The sequence below is a fragment of the Rousettus aegyptiacus genome, unplaced genomic scaffold, assembly GCF_014176215.1.
Source record: "Rousettus aegyptiacus isolate mRouAeg1 unplaced genomic scaffold, mRouAeg1.p scaffold_m13_p_10, whole genome shotgun sequence".
NCBI classification, from domain to species: Eukaryota; Metazoa; Chordata; class Mammalia; order Chiroptera; family Pteropodidae; genus Rousettus; species Rousettus aegyptiacus.
Window position 1 is genome coordinate 47611666 of NW_023416285.1, and position 16766 is coordinate 47628431.

General features: G+C 38.4%; 1 protein-coding gene across 4 annotated transcripts in view; it reads right to left on the reverse strand.

The window, feature by feature from the left end:
* Positions 1-16766, reverse strand: part of FRAS1 (Fraser extracellular matrix complex subunit 1) — a 404163-nt gene that overhangs the window by 25368 nt on the left and 362029 nt on the right. For all 4 annotated transcript variants that reach the window (XM_016154420.2, XM_016154419.2, XM_036227812.1 and 1 more), the window contains 7 exons: positions 14447-14652; positions 11242-11398; positions 9189-9389; positions 7599-7786; positions 6243-6518; positions 3717-3949; positions 1726-1886 (listed from right to left, as the gene is read on the reverse strand). In XM_016154420.2, coding sequence (XP_016009906.2) covers positions 1726-1886; positions 3717-3949; positions 6243-6518; positions 7599-7786; positions 9189-9389; positions 11242-11398; positions 14447-14652 — 1422 coding nt within the window. The remainder of the gene's footprint in view (positions 1-1725; positions 1887-3716; positions 3950-6242; positions 6519-7598; positions 7787-9188; positions 9390-11241; positions 11399-14446; positions 14653-16766) is intronic.

Here is a 16766-nt window from a genome sequence, read left to right on the forward strand (position 1 = left end):
GGGGCTTCAGGAATCTAGAAAAAAAGTTGAACAAATGATACCATAAATGAAGTTAAAGCTTGTTTGGCCCTGCATAGCTCGAAAAAGAAAACACACTGAAGATTTGACTGTCACACCTGGCAAGATTGGTTCTATGTTCTGCAATCAGTCCTTGAAGAAATGGATATACTATATGGAAATTTGTTGATGAGTTACTATGTTTAAGATCTATTTTTAAAAAATAGCTTTTATGGAAAGCCGTCAAACAAACATCTAACTATGCCCCCCTCCTAAATTTCTGAACTCTTGGGGAAAAAAGTCTTAATTCGGTTTTAATGAGTAAATAGCTCACTAATGATGTTTGACTAAACCCTCCCTGATATAAGCAAAAATTATTGGATCAAATGCTGCCAAGCAACTGAACTGTTTTAAATTTAAAAAGAACTTTATGTTGCAGAGAGCTGAATATGGACACAATTTTAGACTATTAAGATTAAGACTTTATAGTACTATAAGCAACTATACTATTTTGAAAGAGCTGATGTATTTCTTAGAATGTTTGACAGTAGCACCCAACCTTCTGCCCCACAAGAAATAGGATCTCAATTAGCATATGTTGAATTTGTGTTTCAAAAGGAAGAGTTACAGACTTTCAGCCTATGAACATAGTTTGTTTCTTTCATTAGATGTATATGTGGACCAATTAAACACTCATGTGTAGCTCAGTGATTTAGGAATAATTTACACGCAACTGATTTCTGCTATATAAAGACCATCACTACCCAAAGTGATGTTTAATGAATATGAAAGAGCATATGAATGCTTTTCTATCTTCAAAAACACTGTTAAATGATTCATTGGTTGTAAAGGAAGTGCGCATTTAATGTGCACTTGCTAAGGTAAATGGAAACAGACAGCATTCTTTGTAAAGTAAAATGTCTGCTGTGATGAACAGAGAGAAGTGGTATCGGTTCCTTCAGCTGTGCATCAGCTGAGGAGTGGCTCAGCCTGAGGTCACAGCCTTGCTCTGGCAGCTGCCATCAGAGGCTGAATGAGATGAGTCTGTCTCAGCTGGGACTGGAAGTAGGACGAGTCTGACCAGTGGGCTCTCTGCAGAGCTCCCTGAAGGGTTGGTTGTGGCTTTGTCAGGCTGCATTGAAATTTGACTTCTCCCTCTGCCCAGTTCTGCTCCTCTCCTTCCTTTCACAGATGTCGATCCCTAGTAAACATCTCGTGCCCCCAACTCCCCCTCTGCTCCCATTTCTGGAGAACCCATTTCATAACATGTAACATCTGCACTTTAGCTTTCTAAAGATGCTGCGATAATGGGCTTTTAAGGCACAGATCTAAACATGCTCATTAGATGGGAGGAAAAGAACTAAAATTTACCATTACTGGCATTTAAAAATGTCAGCAAATTTAATCCTCACCTTCATTGGTATCAGTGTTTCTTCATATTATAGATAAGAGAAGAGTGGCTTAGAGAAGTCCAGCTATTTATGTTCAGCTGTATAGCTAGTAGATCAAGGATATGAATCTAAGTTAGTTTGATTCCAAGGTCCTTGTTTTTTCCTATTCACATCATTGTCTAAGCTGCCTAGGTTTGGTTGCCTTCTCAGAAGGAAATCCACTAATCATGCAGATTTTGAGGATTGGAAAACATAAAGCAGAGTTCACTTAACCATATCCATAAAGGCCACTCTGCTGGGCTGGAATGCAAAAGCCAGCACGGGACGCATCCCTTACCTGAGATGCCTCTCAGATCGCGGGTGGTGACGAGATTGGAGCAGACATGCTGGTGTCTGTAAATGGACTCGGATAATAGAAAATGCAAGTTGTGCAAGGGCATGGTGGAGATAAGGGGCAGCATTCCATCCTGGTGTGGGATCTGCACTGAAATGTGGATTCTAATGGAAAAAAGGGCAGAAATAAGTGTTTAGTTGTATGCTATAAATAGTTAATACGGTGCATTTCTTTCTCAAAACCCAATTTGTCTTCACCAGTGAATTTACCAATTTCCCCCTCTAAAGCTTTCTGTGTAAGATTTCTCTCTAAACATAAGAATCAAGAATCATAATTTTTTTTCTGTACAAGGAAAGATAACATCACAACCACAAATTACTGCTCTGTTTTGATTTAAATGAAAGCTTTGTTTCTTCATGAACTAAAGCTGAGTTACTGATATAGGTACCGCTCCCCTTCTATGTCACAGTGAGTGTCTGTGGAGGTTGGGTAGGGTTGACACTCATTTTTTTTTAAAGTATTTGTGCCAAAAAGACATTGAGTTTTTAAATTCTAAGGCCAATATTCCTACTCAGGAAAATATCTTAGAAACAGTAATACCCCGCTACACATAATGTCCCTTCTCAGTGGAGTCTTCTCTCTCCTCCCTCCCTTCAAGTTTCAGCCATGCCATGTAAGTACTGGCTTGGTCTTGATCTGCAATCCTCTCTCCCTTGATCTACATTCCTCAGCATTTACGTGCATTTGCACCAAGAAATTTGTAACTTATTTACATTGGCTGCTACTTCTTGTACATTTTCAGACTGTTTATCTTGCCTCCCCACTCCAAGGACAAGGACCATTTCCTTCACTTCTGTTTCTCTAGAGCATGAAATATACAATTCTAAATAAAATATAGGTTTAATAAATACTGGTTAAGACTGCACCACAGCAAAACTGTAATTATATGCTGCATCTTTTTTTATTGTACAAGTTAAATTTCTCAGAATGTTTATTGAGTTTTGAGTTTTCACAGCTTATCTCACAGAGCAAAGACTCACATTTGCAAGAGGAATTAGAATTTTGGAATATGAACAGGGTGGCTTTTTTTGCTAGGAAGGGATCTGTAGTGCCCTGGGCACTTCTGTTATTGCTTTTTAACAAAGATCGATTTTATTCTGTTAAAACAAAAGAAGGATTTGCATATTCTTGGCTCCATATTCAAATCTGTCCTCCCCAACCCCATGCAGATGAACCCCTTTCCCTGAACTCAGTTGCTCATAAAGGCAAAAACATAAATACTATGAGGTTTAATGAATATGTATAACATATATGAAATTTATTAATGCTATGCAAAAATGAAAGTATCCATCTTCCACCAAAATCATGGTGGCACAGAAATAAATGAAAGTACATCTGCCCAGTGACTTACAGTTTACACAGTGTTATTACTCATTTGTTCACTAGATATTCAACAAGTTACTCTCAAGTGCCAAAGCAATGTCCTGGGCAGAAGGAATGCAAAATAAATAATCATGGTCCTTGCCCTCACCATCTACTGTGGAGATAGAGAACAAATGATGATAATATTCTGAAAGAGCCGTACAGGTACCGGAGAGCTAGAAGGAGGAGTTTTCAAATTAAATTGACAGAAATGATGGAAAATTTCCTAGAAGAGATGCCATGAGCTAGGTATAATAGGACAACCAAATTTAACTTGAGTAGAAGGGAGCAGGGAAGAATTGGAGTCAGCATCAAACCAAGAATTTGAAGCTCTGGGAAAGTTACATGTGATTCTCTGGCAGGTGAAAATGACGAGGTGAGGGAAATGAGCTAGGATAGGCAAGGGCCCAGTTCTTAGGGGGCCTTCGAAGAAGTTAAACTTTTTCTGAAGCATTCACCACCACTATTATTGTTTTGCCAAAGTATCACTTATTGATCCCATCAGAGAACACACAAAGAATAGCCCGAGATTTGGTTTGCTTTCTCACTGTGGAATGCACAGCCTGCCTGACCTGTTTGGATGCTCCTTGTGTTTGACGTCCAAGTATTTCAAGGTCGCGATGAAGGATTGAGCCTGGAAGCCTCTCGCTGTCCCAGCCACCACTGGGGTGTGGCAGATAGCACTATCTGTTCCGATGGTAACAATGTTGCTCCTTAAGGGAGTCCCCACATGGCCCACCTTGTCCACAGCCTTTGCCACGCAACGCACATGGAACCTCCGGCTGAAGTAAATGCTATCCAGTACCTACCAGAGAGAATAAAGCACCTCAGACATGGGTGTACTACTTAAATGGCTCTTTACATTGTATCTTCAGGGTGATATGACGCAACCAGTTCCTGGTACAAGGTAATCTTGAAGACCATCCATTGTCCATCCACCCACCCATCCATCCATCCATCCATTTACCACATAAGTATTGACTTTCTATTAGAAGCCAATCACTATGGACAGAGCAGCGAGTACTTATAGCCTATAGTAGTAAGTCAGACAATGAGCAAGTAGACAGATGTGGAGCAAGAGCCCAGAAATGACTGGTAACCAGTGACAGTCCCGTACTCTTTATATATTAGGTTCAGCATAAGGACCACTCAACTGGTTTTCAGCCCTTACAGCAAGTCACTGGCCTCCAAGTCACTTTTATTGAGGGCATGTTGTCAGGATACAGAGGAGAGAGATGCTTCCTTCCCAGGATTTATTTTTCTTTCCTTCTTGCTGCTTTGCCTCCTCCAACCCTGCACCTAATGACTACACACATTGCAAGGGTTATAATAACAGGGTTGAAGCTGAGAACTTGGCTTCTTACACCTACTGGCATTTAACGGTCTTTCTACAGATTCTTTTATGCTCGCAGACATACAGAAGCCATAAGAGTGCTTAACTCAACCTGTGTAGAGGCAACATAGGTCACTAGAAATCTTTAGGTCATGTGTGCGTACACATAGGGACATACACAACAGGAATAATTAATTAGTAGTTCTATGTCCCATAGACCTCCCAAAAAGCAAACACAAGCTTATAAATTCTACCCATGAAAACAATTTTCACTGAGGTCCATTAAAAATTAAAGAAGATTTTTCCATGAAAAATATCTTAATTAGCTGCCAATGCTTGCTTGCTTTATTTATTTATTTATTTATTTATTTATTTATTTATTTATAATGGACTTAGTACAGAAGGGATTTGAGGCATCTTACAAAAGACATAAAATACAATGATATCAAATAAAAAATTGAAGAAATAAAGATAGAGTGAAAGAAACTGGGGTAAAATTATCAGTCACCAATTCACTGCAAAAAGGAAAACTGAAATATAAAGCAAAATTATAAACTTGGTACATGGTTAAAATGTATATTTTTGGCTCTAATCAGACCAAATTCCCTCCATGGATTTGTTGAACAGAGAATTAGATATGAAACAATAGGCTGTTAAATCTTGCCATTTACATTTTTAATAATATAGTATATAATTTAAATGAGGTAGATTATGTTACAAAAGGATTGATCTGGCCTTTCTGAATAAGATGTGCCAAAGACAATGGAAATGAGTGACCCCACATTATCCAAAACCTCTCATCTCTGTCTAATAGCTTTTCTCCACCATTATTCCATTTAAGTGATGTACTTATTAAAGTAAGAACAAACTGGGTTGAATAGAAAAAACTGAAAGAAATTCAGTCTGCAAGAAATCTCTGATTTCCAAAATTATTAAGCGCACTAATTTCAGTAAAAATAAATCTGACTTCTTACTATGGCTAGATACTGGGCTGAACCTGACTCTCCACATACTTCACTGGTGTGATGAACAGGTGCAGTTTCCTAAGGCTGGGAAAGCCATCACAGTCCACTGCTCCTGGTGGTGGCAGAGGGGTTGGTCTTCTACTCTTTGAGGATAGCACCTGCATTGTGAACATCCTTTCATGTCCTCCTACAAGGCTTTGTAAAATGTCAGTCACTCAGTAAGAATGTCACCCTTTTGTTTAATATCAGGCCCCTACTATGCGCAATCAATATGCTGGCCGCTTCAGGGTATAAAAACGTGATAGCACCCTTGCTTCATGTCCTTAAGGGGCTTATATCCTACTGCTTACTGAATGATTGAAGAGATGTGAAACAAACAGTAATCATTAATTGTACTTACCTGGAATCTTTGATTTGCTCTACCACTTATAGGTCACTTTTATATCTGATTTGTCAGTGACCTTATCAAGTGGCTATGTAAAAGAGGTATGATGCTGTAGATCAAGAAACTGAGACTCAGGAGATTAAGTAACCGCTCAAAATCACATAGTTAAAAACAGGCAGAACCAAGATTTTTAAACAGGTTGTCTGAGTACTAGCTTAGTTCTCTTTCCACTGCACCAAATTACCTTTGTTATAAATAAGAATAAAAAGACTGTGTGTACTGTGTGTACTTGCTCATTTGTTTATTTTATCACAAAATTCCACACATGGATCTCAAGGAATTTGATAAAGTTGGAGAAACAAAGAAAAGTACCAGTTCTCCCCCTACGCAACTAGGCCCAGATGCCCAGACCCACCATGTGGTTGACACTGGTGAATGGCGTGTTGTCGGTGATGGTCTCAAAGGGAGAGCGGGCCCCGTTGCCGTCGGTGGGGGTGGCCACTTCCCAGCTGAACTGCACAGACGTCTGGTTGATGCCGGCCTCGCTGCAGCGCTCCTTCATGATGGCATACTTGGGGAAATGAGAGTCGCAGGGGGTGACGCAGACCAGCGGGTAGCCTGGGGAGGGGGCTTTCTTGACTCCTTCCTTGGTAACCTCTTCCACGTGGTCATAGTCTGCAAGTGTGACAACCTACAAAGGAGCAATAAAGCCTCAGACGAGGTTGGCTATCAGGAAGGTCAGAGAACTAGGGTTCCAAAGAGCACTTAACTTCCAGGCGTCTTGAAAATACAACAAAAGTTACAGTGGAGTCCCTAAAAGATACTGCAGACCTTTGGCAGTGGAGAAGATCCTCCTGCTGCCTGAGCTAAAGTTTTATCATCTTACAAATCAGAGCTCTATACTTTTATTTTCCTAAACACTGTAATCAAAGCTGTATCATGAATGGTGGCTACTAGTTTAAAGTTGCATGGAATTGTTAATGGTATATAGTAGTACAATTGGCAAAATAAGAGGAAATAAAGATAGTGTATTTTTTCCACTGTCAAATAAGAGACACATTCTGTAACGACCCTTCCACTGCATGAGACTAGTCAGGGGAGGTTAGAAGACTAATGCCGACTGCTTCATTATTGTGGGTTAAAATCCCCTTGGCAACCTCTGGGCATTTTCCTCCTAATCATGAAGTCAGTGCATTCATTCTATACATCCCCAAATTGGGAATTATGGTGCTACGTTTCTACAGATACTTAATTCTACGTGTGTGACCAGTATCTAGAATGATATATATGGGTAGTTCTACTTTGTTTTACTCTTCTAGGTCCCACCAAAAAACTAAGAACATCGATTGTATTGTACTTTCTGTCTTTATCAGGCTAAGGTATAGACACAGTTTGGTCTTACTCTTATGGCAGAACAGGGTTTCTCATCCTTGGCACTATTGACAATTGTGCCAAATAGTTCTTTGTCATTAGGGTATTCTGTGCATCGTAGGATGTTTAGCAGCTTCCCTGGCTTCTACCCATTAGATGCTAATAGTACCTAGTATGGCAGTCATAACAGCCAAAAATGTCACTAGAGATTGCCAAATGTCCCATGGAGACAATGGCTGAAGCTGGAGGAGGGTTAGAAGGGAAGGGATAAGATTGCTCCCAGTTGAGAGCCACAGTATTAGAAGAATGAAGTGTAGCACGAAAGTCCTGCTTCTCTCACGTTCTCATCTACTAGCCACTGAGACACAAAAGCAGTGATCCTTCGGGTCAAGCAACTCACGATGGGTGGTGCTGGCAATATGAGACTCCCTGCTGCCTCCTGGTCTAGAATTGTCACTGTGGCAGTGGTCACGTCGCCAAGAACTGCTTCCACTGGGTCATCCGGGCCAAGGACTAGGGAGAAAGATTCATGCCATTCCCGGTCTTCATTGGACAGGATTTCGACTTTAAAAAATATATGATCCACACCTTCACCAAGGACAGAACAAAAAGAGGACAAAGTTCCTTGTTAGGTGACCTCCCTAAGACATTGCAGGTTGGCACTGCCAACACTTTGTGTTAAATATGTCATTTCTTTTAGGGGTTTTCTATGAATGCAGTGGCTGCTGATCACTTTGGCCCCATCTCAAGTGGGGAATCTGTTTTATGGACCAAATTCTACCTGTAGTAGAGGCTCAGTATTGCAGATTTACTATTAAACACCATATGAGGATTAATGGCCCCTGCCTGACACAAGCTGGCAGTAATAAAAATCTATGATCCAGAATACACGCCACCTGGTTATGAGCTTTTAAAAAATTTTCTTTCCTTCTGATTAGCAATAGCTCAAAGGCTACCTAGCAGGCCAGTCTCTGCAAACACAATAATGTGAAAGTTTGGTGGCCTTACTGGGGGTGGGTTAGAGCCTTAAAAACACTCTTCTTTTTTCCAGAAATTGATTCTCTGAAGGTGTAAATGTCCCTGGTGGTAAGACCTATCTTTTCCTCAGATCCTCATGCCGGAAAGGAGAAAATAAAGACGCTGAGAAGAGAGGTCCTTTCACGGATGAGGAGGAAGGCCACCTACCTTCCTAGCCAACACCAAGCACACGTACCCAACATGGAGCTGGAAGCCCTATAAAACTTCAGGGGGTTAAAAGAGACAAATGAAGACCTCCAATGCCACTTCTTAGGGAATCATTTTCTCCCTCCACCTGAATAGGCCTCTAACACCGATGCCCACTTTTGGCTACATCACAAATGACGCCATAGTCTACAAAGGTCTGTGAACAAACCTAGCATACAATTTAACAACCCCCTCCCTGTCTCACTCCTCCCACCAAATTAATATATCGCACAGTTAAACAGCTAGTGTGACCTCGATCCCATCTTCCTCTCTCTCATGACTTGTCTCCGCAGCTCTCTCTAGGATAAACCTTTTTAAAAAACTCCATAGCAGGGTACCCATTTCCTAGTAGATGTTAAACCACTTGAGCACAGCCACTGTGCCTTCTGGATTTTAGTAATCCCGGCCAAAAGGGCCCAGTGCGGTGGTTTGTTGAGTGATGGCTGTCATGTATACATTTTTAAAATTAAGTGATCCTATCACTCAATCAAATATCATAAGCTAACAACAACAAAAATCCTTTGAAATGAACCAAAATGCTAACAATGTTCTGAAGTAAGGAACCTATTATTTTTTCTTTCTCCATGCCATTTTTAATACTTAAAAATTTTAAAGACCACAGCAAACTCGAATGTATACTTAATATTTTATGCCATAGGAACTACTGTTTTCCTCTTTTATTTTTCTGCACACTCTTTTCTTAAACTATAAGCTGTTTGGCTCTCTATTAAGTAAAACCCTCAGGTGGGGAATGGCGTTCAGTTACCAGGACTGAACTTTAAGACTCGGCTCTTTGGGTAATAATCCACGCCAGACTGGGCAGACCCGTCCCGGGTGCTGCAGCGGACCTTGGACGTCCTGTTCTGATCCCCTCTGCGGGTCACCTTGATGTTCAGAATGGCCGTGGCATCTGGCCCCAAGGGCTCCCGGACTTGGTATGCTGCTTCTTCAAACTCTATGGTGGGGGCTGAGGAAATATGGTTCGGGAAACAAGAGCAAATTAGAAGAGCAGGAAAGATTCTGCCTCCCACGAAAACACCTTCTAATGACAAGAAGGAGTTAGTTTTTCACAGTTCACAATACAAAGGCCAATTGGCATGCAGTATTTATTTACCCCTAAGCAATGCCTGGGAAAAAAATAATGTATTTGTGATTCCATAGACTTTTTTTCTCACAAGTTTCTTATTAAAAATAATGTAGTAGGGGAAATATTTTTAAGAACTTCAGAATTCATGATGTCCAAGTTTCTATCTGGGCATTACAATTCACAGAATGTTTTAAAATTTGCACAATTTATTAAGGGACTGAGATATACTAAGCAACTGATAAATATCTATCAACATTGCATGAATCAACTCCTATTCATTTATGTTATATGACTTTCTAAGGTTTATAATTTATCGCATTTATATATAACTTAAATTTACCAAATTCATCTTTTATCTCAGGTCCTTTGGATCCTTCATCCTGATGCTTTCACCTCCCCACTCTTAGCTTTCCTAACTTCTCCCAGTTATTTAGGTACGAATGAGTTGTTTTAGTGACTAGTTATACCGATAATTCAGGAACACGAGACTTAACACAATCTAGTGTAAGGTACTATTGCCATTGCTAGAATATAGTTAATAATATGATGATAATTTTAATAAAAAATTCAAGTAATGCCTATTTTTCTATAATATTCACATAGATAAGGGCAACATGGCAGTGATAGAGGGAATAAAACATTGAGAGCATTTACTAATTTTATACCATTTGTAATACATTTGCAGAAGTTTCTAGAGTCCCAATGTTGTTTCTCCTCTTTCCCTCTCAGAAAGTCAATTCTTTCTAATTGAAGATGATAGGCCTCATTAGAGACTTCATAGTTTTTAAAAAGAGCACTCTTTGAAACTCAAGTGTGTCACTACAACACCGTATGAACTTGTTATCTCTCTGAGCTTCAATTATTGGATTTTCTGTGTGCCTGTGAGAGGTTCACTACAGGGTTTGAACCTGAGTTACCTTGGGTAAAGGAGTAATTCAGCATCAAGGCTTGTATTTCTTATTTTTACCAATGTTCAAAGTAGTCCCTGATCCTACATTGGAAACCCGAAGAGTCTTACTGACTCTCACACAGATTCTAGAATCTGACAAAATAAAGTTCACATCCAGTTTCGCTGTTCATATTTCTGTAACTAAGAGTGTAAATTATATAACTTTGCTGATTTCTTCATCTATAATATAGTGGTAATAACAACTGCCTTAAGGGATTACTGTTAGGATTAAATGAATAAGATAATATGCTCAGTGTGATTCTTGGCATATAGTAAATATTTAATAAAAATTGCTATTACTGTTTGTAATATTATTATCCATTCACTCATTAAAATATCTATTTTAATAGAACACTTATGTCTCAATTTGGAACAGATTTTTTTTTCTTTTTTTTTTAGATTAGTAGGCCAAGTCAATGAGATAAAAGAAAACTGAGAAATTAAACTTTTCCAGAAAGGTGGCAGTGTTTAAGTCAGTTCTTTGGATATAGTTGATTCTGATTGTATTTCCAATTCTGTTCTTGAACTGTAGTGACTGTCTTAGTGGCTTTGTCTTAGCTTTTAGCTATACTCATTCCTTATCTCTTGTCAGTATGGTAGGAAATAATGAGATTAAAAATACATATAAACTTATTGAAGCTCTACAGAGAGCAATCATTTGCTGCCAACTCTTTACATAAATACTCCAAGATTGTTACTATCTGTAAGCACTTTCATTTTTCAGAACATTTACATTACTAGTAAAGGTAATGTACATTAAGTGTGCATTAGAGTAATTATTACCATCTTCGTCATTGGATATGGTGATGGTGGCCATGTTATTCTTTCCGACTCTGGCTCCACTCCAATGGTTTCCAAGAGGATGGCCGAGGTAGACCCTGAACTGTTCCTCGGGCTCGAACATGGAGTCATCATGGATAGAGACAGTACAGTTCTTCATCTAGAGCCAATGGCAGAAGACAGATTAAAAATTGCAGTGAGATATCAATAATTTGCTCAGTTTTCATAGAAAGTGATTTTTCTTCTTTGCAGCATCAAAAAATCAACACAAATTAAAAAGACCCAAACTGTTTCATTTATAAAATAGAATGTTTATATCTTATAGTTCATGCATGAGTAGGACCTACCTGTATGTGAAGCCTCAAATGAGAATATTCCAAACCATTTTGAATTACTGGTTATGAGTGATGAAAAACAAGATTAATAAAAAACACCCATCACAAAAGACATGTAGAACATTAGCCCACATTTTGCTTGGGCTAACTAATACAGTTGCACATGTTATGATAAGTAAATTTCTGATATGGATTAGATTTCCTGGAGAGCTGAATAAGGTTCCTTTTCCATTGTACAAATTTAATAGTTTTATAAAGAACTTAGAAAGGCTCCCGCTAGGGTAAAGACACCTTTAAATGCTGCAGAACTCTCAAATGTGCTACCAAATGGGGCCTCATATAAAAACTGCTGAGACTGAAAGTCTCAGAATGTAATCTAAATTACATTGTTTTATGGAAAGAAATCAAGTGTTTCTCAAACTGAATATTCTCTATTGAGGACTATATACTTGAGAAAATGTAAAACAAGTTCACGTTTTAGATAACAGCCGCCTCCATAGTAGAGTCATGTGGTAAGTGGGATTATTTTTAGTGAGCCATTTGAAATCCACTATACTACCATATTGCATAGAATATGTGAGTATAGAGAACTTTTATTCTTATACTTCCTAATAATACCAAATGATAGAATATTCTTGTGAGCATTTATACATGGCTTGCTAACTTGGTTTTAAATTTATGAAGAACGTTCCTTTTTTTCTATTACATCTTTCTTAAAATCAGAATTTCTTTAAAGAAAGTATGAATTTAGTAGTGACTCTTCAGGATATCTTTAAAAGAGGACATTCTGGTGAATGACAAGTTCCAAAGACATATTGCTTAGCAAGCCAAGAAAATGAAGATTCCTAAGTGTGCTTATAACTAATGATAGGTAGATTGTCATGCAAGTACCATATAGACTATTAGACTGTATGTCTTTATAATTTTATTAAATAACAAACTGTCTCTTGGATAGGCAGATAATCCTTTTTTGAACTTAAAACAAATACAGACACGTAGACTCAAAGCTAAAGATTGCATCTGTAGTATTCTTAAACACATTTCAATCTGCTACCAGTAAAATTTCCACAAAATACGTAAGACAGGAATTTTATGAGTCATAACTGTAAAAAAAGGCTGAGATTTTCAAAGAAGAAAGCTATTACTTTTTTTATTGTTAGTAAAGATGGACAGAGGAAGAACTAGGTGAACTGGGATGGGTAAGGTCTTTTTATGCTAAACTTCAAAAGGACTAATCATAAGGCAAAAATTTGACACATTGGTTTATATCAAAATCAAAGACTTCTGTTCAACTAAGAACACCATGGTCAAAGATAACAGATAAATGACAGAGAAAATATGTTTAAAATATCTAAAATTTCTAAAATTTGCAAAAAATTAATATTTAGAATATACAAGAAAGTACTGAAAATCAGTAAGAAAAAGACAGTAATACAATAAGGACTAAGGGATAAAAATAATAAATTTCCATAAAGGAAGCTCAATAAGGTAACAAACTTATAAAGCAGTATCAATAAGAGAAATGCAAATTAAAACAAAGTATAACTTCATACATTTTAGGCTAGCAAAAATTCCAAAGATGAGTAATGCTAAATGTTGAAGAGGATATAGGGTTATAGCAATATTCATGTACTGCTAGTAACATTGTGGAAAGTATTCTGATGCTATTTTTTCAAATTAAGTACATGCATGACCTATGGTCTGGCAGTTCTGCTGCTGAGTATATATGCAAAGAGATTCCCACTAATGTTTGTAAGTGGACATGTAGGAGGATGTGCACTGCAGCATTAATAGTGGTAGCAGAGTATTGGGAAGTCACTGGGCACTATCACTGTGACTCCTCACTCTCTATTGCTGGGAGTGAATGGGTAAAATGAAGTAGATGCACATCAGGTGATACTATGCAACAATTGGAAGCAACGGATTAAATGTACACATAAATGACATGAAAGAATAAAACATTGCTGAGTAAACACAGTAAAAGTTTGAAAAAGATATCATACGATAGCAATTGTATAAATTAAAAACTGCACACAAAACAACAAGCATTTTTAAAGAACAAATACAAATTAAAAGGTACTCATTAACACAATAGATCGATGTGTTCTGAGGTGGGGAAGGGAATGTGACTGGAGAGATGTAAAATAAAACAAATAAATAAAATAAAAGAAGGGACTCGAACTGACCAATGAGTACTGTGGGCCTTGAACCAGGGGGTACAATTGACTCAATTATCTGTAACTGAGATCCAAAAATAGAAAAGTGTGATTCTCATTCAATATACACTCCCCTCCCCGCCCCCCCTGCCACTATACACTTTTGACACACATCGAGTTGCAGCCTTTGAGTCTGATTCAGCCAGACTTAGAAGTTGGGTTTTTCAGGAGTTCTCATGCATATATGCATCACTTTTTGTGTATATTGCCAAGAGCATACTCTGCTGACTTGAATCTGCTCAATGTCTGTCTGTTTGGTCCTATACTATTGGTCCTATACTTAGATATATGTTGCCCTGAGACAGTGGTCCAGGTATCAGAGGATTGTTTCTTCCTCCCCTGGGTAATGTTGTGGAGTATGTTCATCTCTGACGTACTTTAAAATTAAGAGGAGCCTCATTTATTTGATTCTGCTAAATCTCAAAAATATTACACATTATCTAAATTTCCCAAATCAGCCAATGATGTATGTATTTGGTTGTAAGTGGGAGACCAAGAGGACAGCCATACAGAATAGATGATATTACTAAAAATGTTATCAATTAGTAAGAAACCTTTTAGGACGCTTGGAATTTGTCTAAATTACTTCACTATGAATAAATCAAGGCATTAAGGAAGAAAAGAATTCCATTTTTCAGCAACCATGAATCCACTTACTTTCTCCCCTTTCAGAAATGTAATTCGTGAAGAATCTGCATTTCTCCTCTCCTCAAAGTCTTCCATGACCTGAGCTGAATGGCCCTGAGTATAACACCTCACTGATGACTCGTAGCTCAGGTCTCCATTCCGAATGATAGGCACATGCAGGACACCCTCCTTCTCTTTCACTAGGAGCAAATCCTTGGCGAACTGCATGCTGGGTACTGAAGGAACAGGAGAAAAGATGGAGGCATGAGACAGAGGTAGGTGGCCACAACCCTAGTCAGCCCTCAGCAGCCAAGTGGCTGGAAAGTCACAAGTAGTAAGCAGATTTCAAGGCGTGGTTGCTGCCCTCAGGACAAGGGAACTGCTTCCACTATGAGTGTGGTTCCAATAAAATAGAATAAGGCAATTTTGCACCTGTTTTTGTTCAGCTTCAGGATACAATTGCCATCTCAAATGCAGGCAGATAATGCAGGAAATGTGCCAGGTAGAAGAAAAACTGTGATAGATAGAGTCATTAGTAATCAAAAAATTCACTATCATCTGATGCTACAAACGGCAATGCAAACCTGCTGATAGATGGCCACTCACAGTGGTCCTGGGGCCAGGGAGACAATAGGGAGAGTTGAGACACTGGTAAAGAGGAAAGAGCAGGCCCTGGTGAAAGGGGGTTGACCCTCAGCTCCAGGCTTTTGTTGGCGGATCTTCCTATTTTCAAACAAAGTCAGAGATCTAGAGTTTTATGCAATATTTCTTAAATTTTAAAATAGCAACCAATTAGAACAGTAAAAAGAAATTTCACATAGGCCAAACTATTTGAGCCAAACAAAACACATCCACATGCTGAATTGTCCTCTGGGGCCCCAGTATGTGACTACTACCGAAGAGCTGTGTCTTCTCTTATAATTCTCAGGACCTCATTGGACTAGAAACGAAATGTAGCCAAATTGTGGTTAAAAACAAGTGCTTTAATAAACAGTGACGGATGAAAATTTAACTTGGGGCGGTGAACATACGATATACGTATGACGTATTATTGACCTGTACACTTGAAACCTATACGATTTTATTAACCAATGTCAACCCCAATAAATTAAGAAAATAAAAAAATAAAAGTAACAATAATCATTTAAAAAAAAAGGGCTTTGGAGTAAAAAGGTCTGAATTTCCATCCCTGCCCTGCTATGATATAGAACAATCTACTTAGATTTTTCTGAGGATTCAGTTTTTTTATATGTAAATTGTAAATGTTAATATCTAACTCAGAATTATCAGGAGGATTGAATTTAAAGAGATTATGTATGCATGGTGCTCAATACAATATCTGGCACAGAGCAGGCAGTCAAATTTTGGCAGGAATTATTATCACATGGTTTATATTGCCCCTTAGCTCCAGGCTTCTTGATACGAAAGGTCGTTTTTTTCCTGCTTACTTCCTACAATGCTTACAGTAACACTACATTAAGGTGTGTCCCCTTCTGAGACCAACATTTGTTGACTGCTGGTTATTGGCTCCTTAATAAACAATGCAAAGAGGCAGTCCTTTCAGTCATATTGACATTTTAGTCTTTGGGGCTGCAGGATGCTGACCCTACAGCTGTAGTCACCTTCCTGGCTACATCCTGGACATGTCTTACCAAATGCTAAAGCAAGGAACAGAAAAGGTAAGCATCCAAGTATTCTGCAAGTCAATATGTAGAAAGCTCAGTTTGCCTTCAATTGGCCTTTGCTCAGAACTGTTGGTATTAGCAAAATAAAACAAACTCATTATCTGAGTTTAGCCTAACGGTTGCCATTTATTACTAAGAAAAACCCAAAAGATACTTGAAAGAAGACCCCACCTAAAAGAAAAATTAATATCTTGGGGATTAGGCCCTGAACATTAGCCATTTAGGGCTCTGTCATCCAGTAAAATGATGTGCTGTTAAAAAGTGGGTGGCAATGACATGGCCTAGCACAGGAGGAAAAGAGGGAAGCTTGTTGCCAGGTTAAAAGCAACATAAGCAAGAAAACTTTTCTGCTACTGCAGATTATCTAACGTTTTGGATTGATTTTTCTTGCAGGCCTGACGGGCATCAAGTCAGATAGTCAGATGAGAGTTAAAAGCTAGAGTGGTAATGTTTGGGTTTTGTAATGCATTAATCAACTCTAAATTCCTCCTGAGCTGTAAAGGATTCCTCTCTCTCTCTCTCTCTCTCTCTCTCTCTCTCTCTCTCTCTCTCTCCCTCTCTCTAATAAGATTTTAACTCTCACTTTCATCCAGAAAAAAAAAAAAGGAAAGTGGGTGAATGCATCTTATGATTGTTTACTAGGGACAGTCCCTGTTTTTAAGGAG